This window comes from Panthera tigris, chromosome B3 (genome assembly GCF_018350195.1).
Source record: "Panthera tigris isolate Pti1 chromosome B3, P.tigris_Pti1_mat1.1, whole genome shotgun sequence".
Lineage (NCBI taxonomy): Eukaryota > Metazoa > Chordata > Mammalia > Carnivora > Felidae > Panthera > Panthera tigris.
Genome location: NC_056665.1, coordinates 45,779,768 through 45,802,765, shown reverse-complemented (window position 1 = coordinate 45,802,765; position 22,998 = coordinate 45,779,768). Strand labels below are relative to the sequence as shown.

Here is a 22,998-nt window from a genome sequence, read left to right as displayed (position 1 = left end):
GGCAAAGAGCAGTTTGAAGAAGTGATAAAAATTTGAAGGACAAATTCTTCATATTAGTAAGATATTCATGCTAGATAGTCCAAGGTCTTCACAGATAACCACCTTTTAGATATCTTCTGTGGGTGGTTAATATTCTCTTATTTTGAGGATAGACTGGGAGAGATAAACAGCGTAGTCAAGTTTCATTCAGTACTAATTCTTAATGAATGTGGGTGTTAAGTATTTTTAAGTTTACTCATTTATTATTTCTGAAGGACAGAGAGAGAGTGTGTATGTGCACGTGCTCAAGGGGGGAGGGGCAGAGAAAGAGAGAGGGAAACACAGAATCCAAAGCAGGCTCCAGGCTCTGAACTATCAGTAGAGTCGAAGATGGGGCTTGAACTCAAAAACCGTGAGATCATGACTTGAGCTGAAGTTGGGTGCTTAACCAACTAAGCCACCCAGGCGCCCCGGATTATACAACTTTCAGCCGAAGATGCATCACTTTTTCTCAGAGGAAATAATTTGGGTGTGTGGGAGATGGGAGGAAGAGGTGTTTAAGTAATTGAATATGCCTGTATGTTGGAAAACTGTTGGCCTTAAAAATCATGTTTTGGAAGACCATTTAATAAATGATTTGGGGAAATTCTTATTTAAAAAAAAAGTTTTTTGACATTAAATGGGGGTTGGAAGATGTGGAGTTTGTGTGTTAATGTAGAAAAAGCTAGGTGGATATATATCAATTGTTAATAATAGTTATCTTTGCATAATGATATGGCAATTTTAACTTATTTATGCTTTTTTATTTTGTTTCAGTTTTCTGCAGATTTGTTTCTTTCATAAACCGGGCAAGGTTTATTTTATTTTTGTTTGTAGGCTCCATGCCCAACATGGGGCTTGAACTCACAACCCCAAAATCAAGAGTTGCATGCTCTAGACAGAGCCACCCAGGCACCCATAGGGGGAGTTTGGTGAGGGTTTTTTTTTTTTTTGGTTTTGGTTTTTAGGGAATTGTTTTTTTGGTTTTGTTTTGTTTTGCTTTGCTTTCATTTAAGTAGGTTTCATGCCCATTGCAGAGCCCAATGCAGGGCTTGAACTCAAGACCCAAGATCAAGAGTTGGCCAAGATCAAGAGTTGGATGCTTAACCCACTGAGCCACCCAGGCACCCCTAGGGGAGTTGTTTTTAAAGCTTTCTTGAATGCTTTATATACTGCTTCTAGAAATAATTTTAAATGAATTCCAAGAATATTTAGAACAATGGCAGCATCACTGAAATTGTAGCTCTCAACACTTAGATAGCTTTAATTTTTATATATATTTAAGCTCTGGTATGTTTTTTAAAAGCCATTCTCATAGTTTTGTAGGTACAACCTCTGCATTTACACTTACCAGTTCTTGAGTGAAATCTCATAGCTAAAGAGGTTTATAATTTAATTTCTTAGGACTATCTTATGGCATTATCTCTACAACAAGAACAGCAGAGCCAAGAGATCAACTGGGAACAAATACCCGAAGGAATCAGTGATTTGGAACTAGCAAAGAAACTCCAAGAAGAGGAGGATAGACGGGCTTCTCAATATTATCAGGAACAGGAACAAGCAGCAGCAGCTGCTGCTTCTGCTTCTCCACAGGCCCAGGTAAAAGCTAGGATTCGTGCCAAGATAAGTATTTTAAATTAGGTATTGATTCTTCAATTACATTAGCATGTTAGCACCTGTGGATTTTATGGCATTGTCCTAAGTTTGTGTTTATCTTAATATACTTCTTATTTAGTAAAATTATTTTTCCTGAGATTCTGAGGGCAAGATTTTTCAGTTAAAAAATTTAATTCCAGTAGAGTTAACATAGTGTTCTATTAGTTCTAGGTGTACAATTTGGTGATTTAACAATTCTATGCATTACTCAGTGCTCATCAAGCTAAGTGTTCTTTTAATCCCCTTCACCTATTTCCCCCATCCCCCTCTCTTCTGGGAAGCATCTCTTTGTTCTCTGTAGTTAAGAGTATTTTGTTTTGTCTTTGTTTTTCTTTGTTCATTTGTTTTGTTTCCTAAATTCCATGTATGAGTGAAATCATATGGTATTTGTCTTTCTCTGACCTACTTCACTTAGTATTGTACTCTCTACCTCCATCCATGTTATTGCAAATGGTAAGATTTCATTTTTTTTTAATTTTTAAAAAATGTTTATTTTTGAGAGAGAGCATGAGCAGGGAAGGGACAGAGAGGGAGAAACAAAGAATCCAAAGCAGGCTCCAGGCTCTGAGCTGTCAGCACAGAGCCCATTTTGGGGCTGGAATTCATGAACTGCAACATCATGACCTAAGGCAAAGTTGGACACTTAACCGACTGAGCCACCCAGCAACCCAAGATTTCATTTTAAAATGTTTTTATTTATTTTTGAGAGATAGAGCATGAGCTGGGGAGGGGCAGAGAGAGAGAGGGAGGCACAGAATCTGAAGCAGACTCCAGGCTCTGAGCTGTCAGTACAGTGCCTGATGCGGGGCTCAAACTCGTGAACCGTGAGTTCATGACCTGGGCTGAAGTTGGACACTCAATCAACTGAGCCACCCAGGTACTCCCATTTTTTTAATGGGTAATATTCCATTGTATATATCTACCACATTTTTAAAATGTTTATTTTTGAGAAAGACAGTGTGTGAGTGGGGGAGGGGCAGAGATAGAGGGAGACACAGAACTGGAAGCGGGCTCCAGGTTCTGAGCTGCTAGTTCAGAGCCCAACATGGGGCTCGAACTCACGAGCCATGAGATCATGACCTGAGCCGAAGTCAGATGCTTAGCCCACTGAGCCACCCATGCGCTCCTATGGCATTTTCTTTGTCCATTCATCTACTGATGGACCCTTAGGTTGCTTCCATAATTTGGCTATTGTAAATAATGCTGCAGTAAACATAGGCATGCATGTATACATTTGAATTAGTGTTTTGTACTCATTGGGTCAACACCCCGTAGTGTATTACTGGATCATGGATAGGTTACTTCTATTTTTAATTTTTTGAGGAACCTCCATACTGTTTTCCACAGTGGCTGCACCAATTTTCATTCTCACCAACAGTGCACAAGGGTTCCTTTTTCTCCAAATCCTTGAAAACACTTGTTGTTTCTTATGTTTTTTTAATTTAGCCTTTCTGACAGGTGTGAGGTGATACCTCATTGTGGTTTTGATTTGCATTACCTGATGAGTCGTTGTCATTATCTTTTCATGTGTCTGTTGACCATCTGTTTGTCCTCTTCGGAGAGATCTCTGTTCATGTCTTCTGCCCAGTTTTTAATAGGATCATTTGGATTTTTTGGTGTTGAGTTTTGTAAGTTCTTTATATATTTTAGATACTAACCCTTTATCAGATAAATCACTTATAAATATCTTTTCCCGTTCAGTAGGTGGTCCTTTTAGTTTGATTGCTTCCTTTGCTTTGCAGAAGCTTTCTATTTTGATGTAGTCCCAATAGTTTATTTTTGCTTTTGTTTTCCTTGCCTCAGGAGACATATCTAGAAAGATGTTGTTATGGCAGACAAATTACTTCCTGTGCTCTCTTCTAGTATTTTTATGGTTTCAGGTTTCACATTTAGGTCCTTAATCCGTTTTGAGTTTATTTTATGTATGGTGTAAGAAAGTGGTCCAGTTTCATTCTTTTACATGTAGCTGTCCAATTTTCCCAACACCATTTGTTGAAGAGACTTTTTCCTGTTATATATCCTTTCTTCCTTTGTCAAAGATTAGTTGACCATATTAACTGTGGGTTTCTTCCTGGATTTTCTGTTCTGTTCCATTGAGGTATGTGTCTGGTTTTGTGCCAGTGTCATACTGTTTTGATTGTTACAGCTTTATAATATAATTTGAAGTCTAGAATTGTGAAGCTTCCAGTTTTGTTTTTCTTTTTCAAGATTGCTTTGGCTATTTGATGTCTTTTGTGGTTCCATACAAATTTTAGGATTGTTCTAGTTCTGTGAAAAATGGTGTTGGTATGTGATAGGAATTCATTAAATCTGTAGATTGCTTTGGGTAGTATAGACATTTTAACAATATTTATTCTTCCAATTGGTGAGCATGGAATGTCTTTGTTTCTTTGTGTCATCTTCAATGTCTTTCATCAGTGTTTTATAGTTTTAGGAGTATAGGTCTTTCATCTCTTTGGTTAAGTTTATTCCTAGGCATTTTATTATTTTTGCTGCAATTGAATCAAATTTAAGTTGTTAATAGCTCCAAAGAATATCAACCAATTGGAACAAAGTCTTCTGTAAAAATTCCAGGGCAGTATGAAATACTACTGGTAACAGGGTAGACTTCAGAGCCAGATAGACATGGATTGCATTTCCTGCTTCTGTATCCCCTTACTAGGGGGATCAAAGTCCCCTACCTCTCTCAGCCTCATTTTCCCTATCTTGAAAATAAAAGATAATGCTTAACTCTTAGATTTCTGTTTAAGGACAAATAAGGTTAGTACTTAAGCCAATGTATGACATGTACTAAGTATTCAACAAAGATTAGCACATTTCCACTTTTCACTTTTCCCAGTTAAACATTTTAAGCACTGCAAATGTGATGTTAAATCTCATTTTATTGAGATTTATGAAAAATGAGAAAATGAAAAAAATTCTCCTTTTTTTATGTTTAACTGTACCATGCCAGAACTGTTCCTCTGACTTAGGATACAAAGAAGATAAGATGCTCTTTAAGGTCTGGTGAAATTTTAAACATAGAGGTCTCCATTAAACTAAGTATTTATATTCCTAGTTCAAATATTGATTACTCCAAGGTTAAAATTTAAAACCTGGTATATTTTTACTAGCTCTTCACTAAAAACATTTTCTTATTTGACAGAATACACTTATTTCACACTCAAAGTTCTCAGGATTTTTTTTTTTTTCTCCTTGAAAATCTGTTTATTATAGTATTTGATGAGGTCTTAGGGAACTTAGTTTACCAAAAGTTGTCAATTTCTTTAACATAAACTTTAACAAATATTTCTTGAATTGAGGCTTCAGGGAATATAATCCTCCACATTATTTATTGTTTGAAAATTCTTTTACTTATAATAATTAATACATTAATTAGATCTATCTAAAATGATAGAGGCAGTTACTCAGATACCATATAACAAGTCTGTGACCAAATAACTTTTTTTTATTAATGATTCCTTTCACTCTTATGGTTTTTCTTTCTAGATAACTATGATTAAGCACCTTAGAAAGTTGAGGTAATTTCTTCCTGTTTATTTTTCTTAAAGCAAAGCCAGCCAGCACAAGCCTCTCCATCAAGTGGAAGACAATCTGGGAATAGTGAACGTAAACGAAAGGAACCTCGAGAAAAAGATAAAGAAAAAGAAAAGGACAAAAATAGCTGTGTCATTTTGTAACAAGTGGTGGGTTCTGTTGGATGCGTCTGTATGTCTTGAGAAACAAAACCACAGGAGGAAAGGAAGAAAAACCGATAAATACCGTCTGTGCCTGATTTCCCAATGGATTTTGTTCATGTTTTTCAGGGGAAAGGTTGTTACTTAGTTACAATCAGACTTTTTCAAGTCACACAGTACACTCTTCGTGAGCTGGAGTTTCGCGTTACAAGTTGGAAATGCTGTGTGGTATCATACATGAAAAAATACTGCACTTGTAGCCAAATAAGCAAATCACAGCAAATTTTGTGTCATAGTGACATTCATAACTCATATCAGTTAGTAAGCTATTTTATCTTTTGTTCTAACAATGAATGGAGGTAACTGATTTTGTCTGATTCCTTCCTGAAATCTAAATATTAGCACAATAGTTTCTGAAATTAATTTTTACAATGTTAAATTATTATCTAATCCAAGAGAAACCAGGGGGTTAATATAGGGATATAAAAGGAAAACACACACACACACACAGACACACACACACACACACACACACACACACACACACAAAACACAAGAAACAAACCAAGACAAAAAATAACAAATAAATAACCTTTAATCCTGTATTGGACTAGTTCAGCCCTTGAACAGCTTTACCTTTCTTTAGGAATGTACATTTTAGATACTATCTTGAGAACTGATAATGGAGCTTGGGTTTAATTTAGATAGAAAAAGTAAGTTGTATTTCTTTTCCAATAGCAAAAAAATTACATAACACTAATACTCATATTCTGTAAAATCAGATATTAATGACTTTGTAGTGTTGTGAAATTTTGAGGAATTTTGAAATCTTTAATATACGTAACTTGTACTACAGTTACTATTTATTGAAAGTGCGATAACTGATAAGAAGGAAACCACAGTGGATGCTAGGCCTTGTAAATACAGGAATATAGAAAAGCAGATAGTTCAAATGTCTACCTTTTTCTAGAATTACCTTGAACCTTAAAATTTAAATCATGTTTATTTGCTAGAAAATTACGTATACTTAGTAAAGCCAACAAAAAAGCACATTTCTGAAAGGAAGTTAGAGATATAATCTCTGAGTCTAGTGAAACGCATTAATAAAAATCTGTTTGAAAATAGATAAGAATTGGGAGGAATTTATGTAAAAGCAATCAGACTTTTTTAACTTATGGGAACCAAATAGACCTATAACATCTTGTAGTGTTTATAGGATTCAGAAAGAATATTTATTGAACTTTATTATAAGGCAACACATATTTTCCTGTATTTCTACTATCCTTAATAGTCCTTTTTATATATGCTTTATATTTAAAAGTTTGATTTAGTCATTTTTGAAAAGACTATTGCTGCTGCAGGTAGTTATGTGATTTTCATTCTAAGCCTCAGTAAATTTGTTTAGGAGCATCTTTATCTAACCTGAGCATCCACTTGGAGAATGTTTTTTGTGGTCTGGGGTGACAGTAGACTACAAAAAAAAAAAAATGTGGTATAGAGTTCTTAAGCTATGTCTTTAACATTCTCCATGATCCAAGACTATTTATAGAATGAGTCTGTATGTAAAAATAAAAAGTAAAGTCTTATTTATGGAAGGAATTATTCTAAGGGAAAAATCCAGGGTCAAGCTGTATCTTTTATGTCATGTCCTTCTGTATTGCATGTCTGGTTATGTTATACCATTTGTTACTCCTTCAGATTTCCTATACTAGCATGATAAATCATCAGAGAACCTGTTTGGGGTATAACACTTTGATACAAAATATCTGGTGAGTCTCTAGTTAATAACCTAGAATATGTGTACATTGGTGAAATAATCAAATTACTACAGAATTCTCTGTTGGCTCAAGCAAGTTGACCTTAGTTCAAGTTCACTCTTGATATCACTCTATTGGTTGGAGAAGGAAAATGAAACCTTAGGGTTTGTTTTTCCTAGAAGAGATAGCAGTGACAGTGCATTATATTTTAATAAGAAAAACAAAACAGTAAATCCTGAGAAATTTTAAAAAGCATATTTGAGGCGTATTTTTCCATAATTATATACTTATCTATTTATTACCCTTGAAAAATATATGTGTAAAAGTTATTCTTCTGTTATTTGTTACTATCTTCTTAATTTGTTCCAAAGATAATACTGCCATTCTGCATTCCCTCTGGAAGGAAAAAAAAACAAAAAACAACAAAAAAAACCAACTCAAAACCAGCAGTGCTGCTATCAGATAAGTAGATGTCAATGTATACTTATAAAAAATAACTAAAAAATGTAATGTGTTTGTTAATTCAACCTTTTTTCTACATAATATTTCCAACTCAGACTTTCTTACATTCCTGGAATTCAGTTTGATATACCAAGAGTAATACTGATAAAATGTTTGCTTTGATTACTGTGAGGAAAAAATTAAATGTTCAATTCTATTAAAACAAACTTCTTGGGAGATACTGGTTTCCCAACCTTGAAGGTTAGAGCTATTGTGTCTTTATATTCTTAAATTTTGCTCAAGGCAACAAATTACATATTCAGACATTTCATTGCTGGTTTGGGGATATTGGAATTTGATAGTGGTGTATTACAGGCTTTCCTTCACAATATTTTGTAGTACTTGAAAACTGTTACATGAACTGCTAGCAGAAGTTAGAACTTAAACATTTTTGTTTTTAATATTTGTAGGCTAGATTAGGGACACATTTGTATCAGCCGATCACTATTAAAGCTAGCAAAAGAGACATGAATGAATGGATATGGTCACTGCACTTTCTTGTACTTTCAAAGGCTATTTCGTAAGTTTAGTGACCAGTCTTTGTTAGCAATATGAAAAGTGTCCTCATGTGTAACCCCAGTGAATCAACAATGCTGTGATTTACAATAGGTTATCAACACTTAGAAGTACGTGTGAGAGAGAGAGTGAGAGAGAATGTGTGTGTGTGTGTGTGTGTGTGTGTGTGTGTGTGCGCGCGCGCGCATGTGAGTGTGTGTGTTTGAAGCAAGGATCCATGACTTCTATTGTCAAAGGAATCTGGGAACCTTCCCTCAAATTTTACCATTTAAGAATACACACACACATAAATAACCTAAGCCGTTTGGGGCAGCTAAAATTGGCATTAGCTGTTTCTTATAATATGCTGGTCCAGTGTGCTTAGGTGAAGTAACTTCTTCCATGTTTCAGGGTATCTGCTGTCTTAACAGTTGAGTGAGGCATAGACTAGAGTTCAGGATTAAGTTGTATAATATATTTTGTTTTAGTCTCTCATATTTCTAGTATTTGACTACTTATCCCATATTATGTTTCAAATTCTTCCTCATACTTCTTGATCTTAGCTTAATTAAGCAAGTTAGTATTAGAGATTAATTGACTGAATCCAACATTAACCATTTTGTACTTGCACAAAACCTTAACACTTTGTTTTTACTGAATCACCAGCTCAGGTCATTAAGAGAGATCTTGAGAGAAAAGAGGACTAGAAGGCAAATAGATATCTAAGGAAAGAATTATAGCCCTCATATTAATGTTGGCATATGAAGCTGATATTTATAAAGTCCTGCTGGAGAAATACATTCAAGGCAAAAATTTCCAGAACTGTCCTCAAACTCATTTATTTAAAAAAAAATTGCTTTAAAGCAAAATGATTACATTTCACTTAATTTCCTATTAAATATTCCAGCTTTTTTAAAATACAATAGAAAACCTACAGGCTTTGCCTGTCGTACAATATTTGGGCATACAACTTAAACTGTAATTGTAAACTTACTAATGTTTGATAAAATACATGGAGGCATTAAAGATAGTACGTAATTTGTATTTTAAGGAACTAGAAATAGGAATTCTGAACTGTTTTATGTCTAAAAATCTGGGTTTTATCTTTCAATGGACAAACTTTCTATGCCTCAGTTTACTCTAAATATGTAAAGGATGTTCATTTTTTCAGAGCGTTAACACTCCTGAGTAAAGGACAAAGTATAAGCTCAGAGTATTACTTAAATAATCATATATATAGTTTTTGTTCTTGAGTGTGCAGATCTTTTCCCCAATCACAATATTTCTTAAAGTCAGTTTTTTTAATGCTGTTAAATTTGTAAAATTACCTTGTCTTTGAGTATGGCATTATCTCTTCCTGAAATGTATTTTGCAGTTGCTTTTGGACTATACGATCAAAATCAAGAGAATTTGGGGAGTATAAAAAGCATTAAAAGTCTATTTTTTCCAGTATCTTTCATATATCTAAGTATTTAGATTCCCTTTGCCTTTTTCTCCATGTAACAAAGCACATTGGTATCAGGTCACTAATACATACATGTAAAACTTTTGCGCATGGATGAGAGTTCCTAGGTTCTCTAGGAATATAATGGCTTTTTGTTTTATTTTATTTTATTTTACTGATATTAATTATAGCTACTGAGAAAATCTTATGAAGAATCAACGTTACTTTTCTCAGGTGACACTTTAAAACAAAGTTTAAAATCGAAGGCTTGTTAGCCAAAAAAATTTACGAAAGAGAGATAATGGAGTCTGAGGGACAGATTTCAGGACCCTGTTAATTTTAACTTCTTTTGAAGATTTATCTTAATTTTTTAATTCATGCATGTCTCTTACTTAATCCCAGGGTCTCTGCTGTTAGAAATTAGAGTTTAATACATTGTGATATGCATATGTATTTTTACATAAAGTATTCTAATTTCTAGTTTCACTTTTCTGATCTAAAAACATTAAATTTTTAAAAACTGGGTAAAAGTCTTCCAACTGTTGCTTCAAGTTTGGGTTTGTCCTTTTGTCCTGAGATTTAGACTTCTCTCCCTATAACAGTATTTTTTAGAACATGGTACTCTCCCATATAAGGTATTGAAATACCATAGCACAAATACAAAACCTAAACTTTAAATCACAGTAGATTTAAAAGACAAAAAGAGTTCTATTGTTATTCTGCAGTGCCTGTTCTTTACCTAATATTTTAACTTTAAGAATTTAAGAATTTTTTCAAATAACTTAATGATTTGTCATGAATTTTAAAAACTTTATATCCATCTTAACTACACTACAGAGAGGCAGAGATGCCTCCTACTAAGAGGATATACAAAGCAGAATTCTTCTGATGGTGATGCTGGCTTCTTTGGGTCTAGTAGTTACAACTTTAAATAGGAAGTCAGAAAACACAAATTCCCATCTAAATTCCTATATCAGTGACCTGTCCAAATGGGCATTATAAGTAAAATACCCTATAGAGTGATTCTGACTAGTAGAATATGTTTATAGACTAAGATTGGCATTTAATCTTTGAAGATCTGTCTGATGTGTCTCAATTTTGTCAGTTTTTACTCCTTTTCACATCTTAGTTGTATGATATAATCATTATTTTCCAGAGTACAGTGGATATCATAGTTCTACAGATTTTTAAAGATGAGGATTTGAAAAACTTCCAATGGTTTTTGTTAAAAGGCGATTTTCCTCAATAAAATGACAACTATTGTTTTCACAGATCCACACATCACAAGTAGGACAATATCATAGAAGAATGATGTATGATTGCTCCACAGCAGTCAGCAAAAGGGATAATTGGATAATCTTCACTTGTGAAACTTCAGAGGTACCTGAAAGTCATTTCCTAAAGTTAGTGCATGTGAGTCTTTTTCCTTGAATTGTGCAGAATAATTGGATGTGGCACACATTTTGGGGAATAGGAAGTGAAATGGTATAATGACTGCAGAGCAAGTGATTTTGAAATGTCGCAAGAAGAAACAAGTTTTCTTCCTCCACTTCACTGTCTGACTATTTGGGTCAGGAAGTTGCTATGACATACAGATCTTTTTGTGCTAGGCCAAGATTGGCCAATTGAAATAGAGTTCTCAAAGAGTTTGAATATATAGATTGTGTATGAGCACCTATTTTATCCTTTTCTTTACTATCTTAATGCCCTTTCTACTTCTGAAACAATTCATCCATTTTGCTTCATGACCAGCTTTAATTCCAGTTTGAGAATAATAGCACCCCTAGAAATTGATACAAAACAGCATTGAAATACATTTTTCAAATGATACCTAAAAGCATCTACCCAGCTTAGAATTGAACTGAATTTCTATGAAAGAAAGTTATTGTTTTAAATGCTAATTATGTTAAAACTATTTAATTGTAAAAACTATGTCTTAAACATATTCCAAAAGTTTCACTTTTGGAGGCTATTCCTTTAAAAAGGCATATTGAACATAGATGGGAAAGTGTAAAATATTTCTGATAGAATTATTCAGTATTATTCAACATTTAATTTCATGTTTGTTATTGTACCACAAGGATAGTGTCATTCTTGGATTAAAATGTTGGACCTTTTGTTAATATACTTAAAACTGTAACCAGTGATAACACCCTTAGTATTTTTTATTATAGATTATATTTTATTTCAATAAACTTTGATATTTAGACCAAACAGTCTTTCTCTTATGTATATTCATCTCATTAAGGTACTTCTTACAAAGTGGGGAAATGGAGAGATGGGGAAGTGACATTGATTCATATTTAGAATTGTGAACTCTAGGATTAACTCTTAGAATTGGACCAACTCTTTGTTTTTAATGTTTGTTTATTTTTGAAGGGGAGAGAGAGAGCACAAGTTGGGGAGGGGCAGAGACAGAGGGAGACACAGAATCTGAAGCAGGCCCCAGGCTATAAGCTGTCAGCACAGAGCCGGACGTGGGGCTCGAACCCATGAGCTCTGAGATCATGACTTGAGCCAAAGTCAGATGCTTAACCGACTGAGCCACCCAGGCGCCCCATTTTTTTTTTTTTAATGTTTATTTATTTTTGAAGGAGAGAGACAGCATAAGCAGGGGAGGGGCAGAGAGAGAGGGAGACACAGAATCTAATGCAGGCTCCAGGCCCCGAGCTGTCAGCACAGAGTCTGACATGGGGCTCGAACCCACAAGCTGTGAGATCATGACCTGAGCAGATGTCAGATGCTTAATGGACCAACACTTGATAAAGATGGATTTTAACCCAAGAGGCAATGAACAAAAAACCAATCAACTCTAAACTATAGTCAACTACTGGATCCCAATGGTAGATTCATTATATCTGATACTCTTATCCTTTTGGAAGACTAAGTTAGAAAGAGCTGAGAAGGGATCACTTTATCTTTATACCAAGCCAACCTTAATATGAAGTTTTTGTCCAAATCAGCTAATGTCTGCCACTTCTGTGAAAGTTTTCTCAGACACCATAGCCCTTTAAACAGAATTAATCATTACACATAGTGTTTTCTTGACCTCCCCTCATTATAGCACTTAAGCTAGATTGTGAGGCTTTTAAGAACAGGAAGCATATCTTACTCATCTTGATTTTCTTGGCACTTTAAATGAATTTGAATATCTATTTAGAGGAATTTTTTAATTCCTTTAATAGTTATTGTTTCCCTGTCCTTTAAATAAGTGAAATAAGTAAGTTGGGTTATTGAATCCATTTTCTCCTATAGCATAAAAGTTCAGGGTGCCTGGGTAGCTCACTCATTTAAGCATCTGACTCTTGTTTTCAGGTCAGGTCAAAATTTCACAGTTTGTGAGATTGAACCCCATGTCATCTCCACACTGAGAACATGGAGTCTGTTTGGGATTCTTTCTCTCCCTCTGTCTGTCCCTCTCCTGCTCTCTTTCTCAAAATAAATAAATAAACTTAAAAAAAATTATGGGGGTGCCTGGGTGGCTCAGTTGGTTAACCATCTGATTCTTGGTTTTGGCTCAGGTCATGATCTCACATTTTGTGAAATTGAGCACCGTGTCAGGCTTTGCAGTGACAGCGCAGAGCCTGCTTGGTATCTGTCTGTCCTTCTCTCTCTGCCCCTCTCCAACTTGTTCTCTCTCTCTCTCTCTCTCTCTCTCTCTCTCTCTCTCTCTTAAAAAAAAAAAAAATAAATAAATAAATAAACATTAAAAAATAAAAGTTATGTAGATAGAGGGAACTAAAATTCCTATTCCTTTATTCCTGCCTCTGATTTCCCTTGGGCATCATCCTGTATCCTCCCAGAGTTGATGAAAGAACACTTCCAACAAAACTAGAGTAAGCAGCATTGTTCTTTCCTGTCTCATATCTTTCCTTGCAGGGTCTCTTTTTCACTTTATATTATCCTATGAAGTACGCACCTATTAATTTTTGGAGCTGAGATTTGAAACCAAGCAGTTTGACTCCAGAGGCTGTGCTCACAAATATATCTGGAAGGGGACATACAGGTCTAGGCCAGATCTGTGTTCAAATTCTGACCCTGGACTTTTAAAGTCATATCTGTCTCAAGCCTGCAGAAATTTGCAAAATCAGGCCTATTGGTCTTTTTTAAAAGTACCCACTAATCTTAGAGCAAATTAATACTACACAGCCTGTTTTCTACACTAAAATGTCATAATTTATACCTTGTTATAAAGTTTAAAAATAATGCATATAAAATGTGATATACATAACAAAATAAATTGTAACAGATTAGTACTAATAGACTAGGGAAAACTTTTTAACAAGTCAAGAACTTTAAGAAAGACTGATTAAGGAGATTAAGAAAGCTACTTAAGCCTATAAAAGCAGACATTTTTCTGTTATCTCCAGATACAATGCTGACCCTACCATGAGGGCTGAGATTAACCTGGACTCAGAATGACCCAGAGTGAAAAGCATGGAACAAACAAAACTTTAGAATGCATAGAATAATATAATAATGAATACCAGATAAAACGAGATTGTGGCATGTTCTCCTAGAAGACTATTAGATTACTCATTTGTCAAGAATAAAATATAGCAGGAGACCCAGGCACCTAGACTTTATAGGAAGGGTCATATTTGGACTAAAGCTATAACATTGTATTTTACAAGTAAGGACGGGGTGCCTGGGTGGCTCAATCGATTGACTGTCCACCTCTTTTTTTTTTTTTTTTAAAGACTTTTTTTTTTCAAGTTTATTTCAGACAGAGCATGCAAGAGAGCAGGGGAGGGGCAGAGAGAGAGGGGAACAGAGGCTCTGAAGCAGGCTCTGCCCTGACAGCAAAGAGCCTGATGTGGGGCTGGAACTCACGAACTGTGAGATCATAACCTGAGCCAAAGTCAGACACTTAACAAACTGAGCCACCCAGGTGCCCCTATGCATCTGATTGTTGATTTTGCTCAATCCCAGGGTAGTGGGATTGAGCCCTGAATCCCCTACGCTGAGTATGGAGCCTGCTTAAGATTTTCTCTCTCTCCCTCTGCCCCTCTCCCCTGCTCACGCTCTCTCTCTATAAAAAAATTTAAGGGGGCCTGGGGTGGCTCAGTCAGTTAAGCGTCTGACTTAGGCTCAGGTCCTGATCTCACGGTTGGTGAGTTCAAGCCCCGCATCAGGGTCTGTGCTGACAGCTCAGAGCCTGCTTAGGATCCTCTCTGTCCCTCTCTCCCTTTCTCCCTCAAAAATAAACATTAAAAAAATTAAAATTAAAAAAATTAAGTGCAATAAATCAGGAGCTTAGGACAAAGAGCCAGCCAAAGTCAGCACTTTCAGCAAATGTTTGTGTAAGGGAAGAAAAAATATTTTCCTTCTACCCCTCTTAGTTTTTGGCTTGAGGCCACTGTAACACAAGACAGATTAATAAGAAAAAAAATATATTAACATGTATATTTCATGTATAGTTGGGAGCTTCAGAAAGATGAATTAACTCTCAGAGGCTTAATTTTTTTTTATGTTTATTATATGGGAGAGAGAGAGAGAGAGAGTGTGTGAGAGGGGGAGGGACAGAGAGAGATGGGAGAGAGAATCTGAAGCAGGCTCCAGGCTCTGAGCTGTCAGCACAGGGCCCAAGAGGTCTCTAACTCGTGAACCCATGAGATCATGACCTGAGCCAAAGTCAGATGCTTAACCGACTGAGCCACCCAGGCGCCCCTATCAGAGGTGGCTTCGTATTCAGGCTTAAATATCATTTCAGATAAAGACAAAAGAAGAGTGTGGAGGAGACCAGGTCTAGGTAAGTAACCAGGAAAAGTATAGTAAACAAAAGCAAGGTTTCTTATGCATATTAACCTTTAAATTGGTGTCTTTTCACATTGACAAAAATTTTTTGTGATTTAGTCATATTCTTTCTGAGAAAGGAAGATTACCTTCATAAATTTAAATTTCCATTATAAAAGGGTAGCTCCTGTTTTCAGAGCTCTTGTCTCTGCTGTTTCTCAAAATAATCAGCTCAAAATAATATTTATGTCAAAAAGGCATATTTTGGGTTGGCATATTCTGTTACCCTTTAGTCAACTCAGGCAAAGGCTGACATGTCACCTTTAAAGGAGTCTTCATTTGGGGCACCTGGGTGGCTCAGTTAAGCGTCTGACTCTTGATCTTAGCTCAGGTCATTGTCTCATGGTTCATGAGATTGAGCCCCACATTGGGCTCTGCACTGGCAGCGTGGGGCCTGCTTGGGATTCTTCTCTCTGCCCCTCTCCACCGACCCTCTTGAAAAATAAATAAATTTTATTTTATTTATTTAAAGGAGTCCTCATTATTATTATTATTTTTTAAGTAAGCCGTAGGCCCAAGGTGGGGCTTGCACTCATGATTCCAAGATCAAGAGTCACATGCTGTACCGACTGAGCAACTAAGCCAGTCAGGAGCCCCCAGTGGAGTCTTCAGTCTTTTGAGGAATTTTCTTTGGACTGCTAACCTTACTAAATTAAGTCACTATAAATGAATGGTGATCATGTAAATGAAATGTAGTAGCATCTGAATCCTGGCGTTCCACTAAATGTCCTAGTCCTTGAAACAGGAAACTAACTGCTTACTACTCATTATTATAACACTACTCCATATTTATTAGGATATTACTATGTATCAGACATTTCACTGTTTATCTTCTTAATCCTCACAACAGTTTTAGACTGATATTGATATAGTTAAGGAAACAGAAACTTGAGGGGTGCCTGGGTGGCTCAGTCGGTTAAGACTCCGTCTTTGGCTCAGGTCATGATCTGAGTTAGAGCCTGTGTTGGGCTCTGTGCTGACAGCTTGGAACCTGTAGCCTGCTTTGGATTCTGTGTCTCCCTCACTCTCTGCCCCTCCCCCCACTCATGGTTTTTCTCTCTCTCTCTCAAAATAAACATTAAAAAATTTTTTTAAAAAAAAGGAAACAAAAACTTGAAAGATTATGCAACTTCCAAAAAGTTACTGCTACTGGAAATGTTGAAATTTAAAACCAGACCTAACTCCAAATCCATTCTCTTACTTAAAATTATGGAAGCGTTCACAAATTTGCATCCCATTCTTGACTCCTTTAATGTAAAGAATAGTTATCAGTCTTCCTAGATTTAATTACTTGTTTAAGGTGCAGGCTACATTTCCCCAAATTAGGATCTCAGTATAGGGAGGCTACGGGAAATTCTTTAAAGTCAGATTCTGGAGTAAGCATTTGAAACTTCACCTCATTAGCGGTTTGTTTTTTTCCTTTAGGGTGGAACTGGGTATTGGATCATCCATTAAAAGGTCAAATGTTATAGCCTGAAATTTTCTGAAGCTTCTCTTTCTGTGCTTTTGATTTACCAAAAGAAGTTTCAGTCAAGCTGAAAAACTGTATCTTTCTAGAAGTGGATTATTCTGCTGATATGATGTGGAGGCCAAATTAAAATGTACATTGTACTTAATCACTGACTCTTCGATTTATTTCCCTTTATAAATATTTCATTCAACAAAATTCAGTAACTTTTTGCTTACCTAATATATTCCAATGACCTTCCTTTTTAAACCATTTCTTATATTTCTGAAAGTTTTCATCTACATTTCAAGGATCCAATCAAAAATTTAAATCTGGGATCAATAAGATTTGTTTCTCTTCTAGATGTGTTATGGTTTTAGTTCTTAAAGTTAGGTCTGTGATCTTTCAAGTTAATTTTTTTTTCCTGAATAGATTTGATGCATAGAATTGTGTAAGTTTACAGTGTATATAGCATGTTGACATATTTATATATCACATTACATAATTTAGTACATATTATGGTCTATATCCATTACACTGTGTATTAGATCTGTAAGGCTTATTTTCTACTTGTTACAAGTTTGTACCTTTATGACTATCACTCTTACCCCTATCCTCTGATAACCACCATTTTACTGTTTTTTACAGGTTCATCTTTTCTAGATAAAACATATAAATGATATCATAAAGTACATGTCATCCTCTGACTTGTTTCACTTAGCATAATGTGCTCAAATTTCATCAATGTTGTCCCAAATAGAAGGATACCTTCTTTTTTCATGGCTAAAAAATAGTTTATTGTGTATATGTACCCCATTTTTTTTCATTCATTCATCTGTTGCTGGGCATTTGAGTCGTTTCCGAATCTTGGCTGTTGTATATAATGGTGTGATAAACATGGGAGTGCATACATGTTGTCAAAATCCTCTTCATTTCCTTTGGGTACATGCCCAGAAGTAGAATTGCTGGGTTGTATGGTAGATCTATTTTTGAGTTTTTGAGGAACCTCCATATTGTTTTCTGTAGTTGTTAGACCAATATACATTCCCACCAGTAATGTATAAGGGTTCCCTTTTTACCACATCCTTACCAACACCTGTTGTTGGTAACCATTAATGATAGCCATTCTAACAGGTGTGAGGTGATATCTCTTTGTGGTTTTGACTTGCATTTCTCTGATGATTGGTGATGTTGGGCATCTTTACATGCATCTGTTGGCCATTTTGATATCTTTTGTAAAGAAAGGTCTATATACTTTTTTTTTTCTATTTTTTTAATTTAATTTTTTATTTTTTAAAATTTAGATCCAAATTAGTTAGCATATAGTGCAACGATGATTTCAGGAGTAGATTCCTTGATGCCCCTTGCCCATTTAGCCCATTCCCCCCTCCCACAACCCCTCCATTAACCCTCAGTTTGTTCTCCATATTTATGAGTCTCTTCTGTTTTGTCCCCCTCCCTGTTTTTATATTATTTTTGTTTCCCTTCCCTTATGTTCATCTGTTTTGTCTCTTAAAGTCCTCATGAATGAAGGCATCTGATTTGTCTTTCTCTAATTTCACTTAGCATAATACCCTCCAGTTCCATCCACATAGTTGCAAATGGCAAGATTTCATTCTTTTTGATTGCCAAGTAATACTCCACGTCTTCTTTATCCATTCATCTGTCAGTGGACATTTGGGCTCTTTACATACTTTGGCTATTGTTGATAGTGCTGCTATAAACATGGGCGTGCATGTGTCCCTTCGAAACAGCACACCTGTATCCCATGGATAAATGCCTAGTAGTACAATTGCTGGGTCTTAGGGTAGTTCTACTTTTAGTTTTTTGAGGAACCTCCATACTGTTTTCCAGAGTGGCTGCACCAGCTTGCATTCCCAGGGGTCTATATACACTTCTACCCATTTTTAAATAAGAATTTGTTGTTGTTCTTATTAAGTTGACTGAGTTTTTATATATTTAGATAGTAATCTTTTATCTGATGTATGGTTTGCAAAAGTTTCTCCATTTTTGTAGGTTTTTTTCATTATGTTAATTGTACCCTTTGCTGTACAGAAGCTTTTGAGTTTGATGTAGTCCCATTTGTTGATTTTTGTTGTTATTTGCATTTGGTATCACTCCCAACTCCCAAATTATTGCCAAGACCAGTAGTGATGACCTTCTTTTCCCACATTTTTTTCTAGGAGTTTTATGGTATCAGGACTTATAACTCTTTGATCCATTTCAAGTTAATTTTTGTGACTGGTCTGAGAATAGGGGTCCATTTTCATTGTTCTGCAAGTGGTTATCCAGTTTTCCCCACACCATTTGTTGAAGAGAGTATCCTTTCCCCATTGGGTATTCTTGATTCCCTTGTTGAATATTAGCTGAATATTATATATGCAGGATTTAATTCTGAACTCTCTTATTCCATTGGTCAATGTGTCTATTTTTGTGCCAGTACCATGTTTTTATTACTATGACTTTGTACTGCAGTTTGAAATTTAGAAGTATGATGATACCTCTGGCTTTGTTCCTTTTTTCAGAACTGCTTTGACTATTTGGGATCTTTGGTGTTTCCACATAAATTTTGGAATTGTTTCTTCTATTTCTGTCAAGAATGCCTTTGCAATTTTGATGGAGATTGTGTTCAACCTTTAGATGGGTAGTATGGCCATTTTAAACAATATTAAACAATATTAATTTTTCTGAATCATGAGCACAGAATGTCTTATTTGTTTATGTCTTCTTCAGTTTCTTTTAGCAAGGTTATTATATAGATCTTTCGTTTCCTTGGTTGAATTTATTCCTAAATATTTAATTGTTTTTGGTGCTACTGTGAAGGGGATGGTTTTATTTCTTTTTCAGATGCTTCATCGTTATGTAAAGGAATGCAGTTGATTTCTGTGTGTTGATTTTATACCTGCCACTTTACTGAAATTTTTTGCTTAATTCCTACAGTTTTTTGACCGATTGTTTGGGATTTTCTTTATGTAGGATCATATCAGTAAATGATGACAATTTAACTTCTTCCTTTTTTATCTGGATGCCTTTTTATTTCAGTCCTGCTTACTTGCTCTAACTAGACTTCCAGTACCATATTGAATAGTGGCGAGAGTGTACATTCGTGCACTGTTCCTGATCTCAGGGGAAATGCTTTCAATTTTTTCTCCACTAAGTATAATGTTAGCTGTGGATTTGCAGTATGTGGTCTTTATTATGTTGAGGTATGTTCCTTCTGTGTGAGAATATTAAGAGTTTTTACCATGAAGGATGTTGTATTTTGTCAAATGCTTTTTCTGCATCTGTTGAGATGATCATATGATTTTTATCTTTCATTTTATTGCCTTGATGTATTAAATTTTTTATTTGTGAGTTGAACCATCTTTGCATTCCAGGAATAAATTCCATTTAGTCATGGTGCATAATCCTTTTCATGTGTTCTTGAATTCATTTTCCTAATATTTTGTTGAATTTTTGCATGTATATTCATCAAGGATGTTGATCTGTAGTTCTTCTTGTGGGATCCTTATCTGGTTTTGGTATCAACATAATGCAGGCTTGTAGAATGGGCTTGGAAGTGTTCCCTCCTCCTCCCTAATATTTTGAAAGAGTTTAAAGAGAATTGGCATTAATTCTTCTTTAAATGTTTGGTAGAATTCTCAAGTAAAGCCACCTGCTCCTGGAGAGTTTTCTATGTTGAGAGGTTTTTGCTTACTGACTAAAACCTCCCGCCCACCCCCCTCCTTCTTCCTGATTCGGTCTTTATAGGTTGTTTCTAGAAATGTATCCATTTCTTCTAGGTTATGTAATTCATTGGCATATCATTGTTCGTAGTAATCTCTAATGACTCTATTATTTCTGTACTATCAGTTGTAATGTCTCCTCTTTCGTTTCTAATTTTATTTGAGTCTTTTTATTCCTGATTTCTTTAGTTATTGTAGCTAAAGGTTTGTCAATTTTATCTTTTTGAAGAACCAGCTTTTAGTTTCATTGGTCCATATATTGGTTTTCTGATCTTTATTTATTTCCACTCTGATCTTTATTATTTCTTTCCTTCTGCTAATTTTTGTTTTAATTTGTTCCTTTTCTAGTTCATTGAGGCATAAAGTTAGGTCCTTAATTTGTGATCTTTCAAATTTTTTTTTTAAATATGTATCTTTTTAAATTCTTTTTAAAGTAGGCACCATGCCAAACGTGGGGTTTTAACTCTGAGATTAAGAGTTGCATACTCTACTGACTGAGCCATCCAGGCGCCCCCCTAATTTCTTAATATATACGATTATTGTTACAAACATTCAGAACTGCTTTTGCTGCATCCCACGATACTTGATACGTTTTGTTTTCTTACTTGAGATAATTTTTAATTTGCTTTTTGATTTCTTCTTTGACCCAATGGTTGCTTAGAAGTGTGTTGTTGAGTCTCCACATATATGTACATCTTCTCACTTTCCTTTTTTTGATTTCTAGTTTCATACCACTGTGGTCAGAAAAGATAGTTGGTATGATTTTGATCTTAAATTATCTAAGATTCATTTTGTGACCTATCATATGATCTGTCCTGTAGAATGTTCTGTATGCATTTGAGAATAATGTGTATTCTACTGCTGTTGGATAGAATGTTCTGTATATGTCTATTAAGTCTATTTGTTCTGAATATGTTTCAATTCCAATATTGCCTTGTTGATTTTGTCTGAATGATCTATCTATTGCTTATAGTAGGGTATTTAAGTCCTCTACAATTACTGTATTGTCTCTCCTTTAAGGTCTGCTTAATAGATTTTGGCACTTAGGTGTTGGAAGCATATATATTTATGCCTGTTATATATTCTTGATGTATTGACCCCTTTATCACTATATAAACAAGAGACTGTTGTCTCTTGTTACCCTTTATGGCTTGAAATACATTTTCTCTGATATAAGTATGGCTACGCTTGTCTTCTTTTTGTTCTTTGCTTGGAATATCATCCTTCATCCATTCACTTTGAGCCTATGTGTGTCTTTAAAACTAAAATGAGTCTCCTATCAGTAGCATATAGTTGGGTCGTGGTTTTTTTTTTAATATATCCAGGCACTCTGTGCTTTTTAATTGGTGAGTTTAAGCCATTAACATTTAAGGTGATTATTGATAGATAAGGATATACTACCACCATTTAATCTTTTGCCTCCTGGTTATTTTGTTCTCCATTGTTTCTTTATCCTTCTGTTTCTCTTTACCTTTCTAAGTGGTGGTTTTTCATGGTGATTTGCTGAGTCTTGCCGTTATGTTTCATGTCTCTGCTCTAGATTTTTGCTTTGTAATTACCATTAGGTTAACATAGAATATATCATATATAGGGGCGCCTGGGTGGCTCAGTTGGTTGAGCATCTAACTCTTAATTTCGCCTCAGGTTATGACCCCAGGGTCATGGGATCGAGCCCCACATTGGGTTCCATGCTGAGGATGGAGCCTGCGTAAGGTTCTCTCTAACCCTCTCCCCCACTTGCATCTTCTCTCAAAAAAAAACCAAAAACAAACAAACATACATACACACACACACATAAATACACACTCCTTTTTCTGCTGGTAGTAAATTATCTTAATTCTCCTATAGTTTCCATCCTTTTACTCTTCCCCTTTTATATTTTTGATGTTGCAAATTATCTCTTTTTATGCTGTGATTTCACTACCAAGTTGTAGTGGCTATTATTATTTTTAGTGCTTTTCCTTTAACTTTTATTATGTACTTAAGAGTTTTTTGTTTTTAATTTTTTTTTTTAATGTTTATTTTTGAGACAGAGACAGAGTGTGAGTAGGGGAGGACAGAGAAGAGAGGGAGACCCAAAATCTGAAGCAGACTCCAGATGCAGGGCTCAAACTCACAAACCATGAGATCATGACCTAAGTCAAAGTCAGACACTTAACCGACTGAGGTACCCAGGCAACCCAGTACTTAAGAGTTTAATATATTATTCTAAAGAAGAGTTACAGTAGTCTAATTCTGACTATTTGTAACCTTAATCAGAGTTTTGTGTACTTTCATCTTATTGTTTCAACCTGAAGAGCTCCTTTCAACATTTCTTGTAAGATAAGTCTAGTGAGGTGAATTCCCTCAGCTTTTGTTTCTCTGGGAATACCTTTATTCCTCCTTCATACCTAAAGGTTATTTAACTTTACTGGATAAAGTTGTCTGGCCGTTTTTATCTTTCACTATTATGAATGTCATTGCAGTCCCCTGACCCTAGAGT

At 35.2% G+C, this 22,998-nt stretch overlaps 2 protein-coding genes across 10 annotated transcripts in view; one reads left to right on the top strand and one right to left on the bottom strand.

Moving 5' to 3' along the window:
* Window positions 1-11,757, top strand: part of MINDY2 (MINDY lysine 48 deubiquitinase 2) — a 79,330-nt gene extending 67,573 nt beyond the window's left edge. For 3 of the 8 annotated variants that reach the window (XM_042988759.1, XM_042988758.1, XM_015538557.2), the window contains 2 exons: window positions 1,423-1,617; window positions 5,226-7,121. In XM_042988759.1, coding sequence (XP_042844693.1) covers window positions 1,423-1,617; window positions 5,226-5,354 — 324 coding nt within the window. In that variant the 3' untranslated portion in view covers window positions 5,355-7,121. Of the gene's footprint in view, window positions 1-1,422; window positions 1,618-5,225; window positions 7,122-7,479 lie in introns of those variants that run through there. The other 5 variants (XR_006218616.1, XR_006218614.1, XR_006218615.1 and 2 more) reach the window with 5 other exon arrangements.
* The window catches only part of SLTM (SAFB like transcription modulator), a 127,905-nt gene that overhangs the window by 39,620 nt on the left and 65,287 nt on the right, over window positions 1-22,998 (bottom strand). Inside the window, exon 21 of one of the 2 annotated variants that reach the window (XM_042988748.1) lies at window positions 7,372-7,504. The exons of the other annotated variant lie outside the window; for it this stretch is intronic. Within the exon in view, the coding sequence (XP_042844682.1) occupies window positions 7,456-7,504 (49 nt within the window). The 3' untranslated portion in view covers window positions 7,372-7,455. Of the gene's footprint in view, window positions 1-7,371; window positions 7,505-22,998 lie in introns of those variants that run through there. 2 annotated transcript variants of the gene reach the window in all.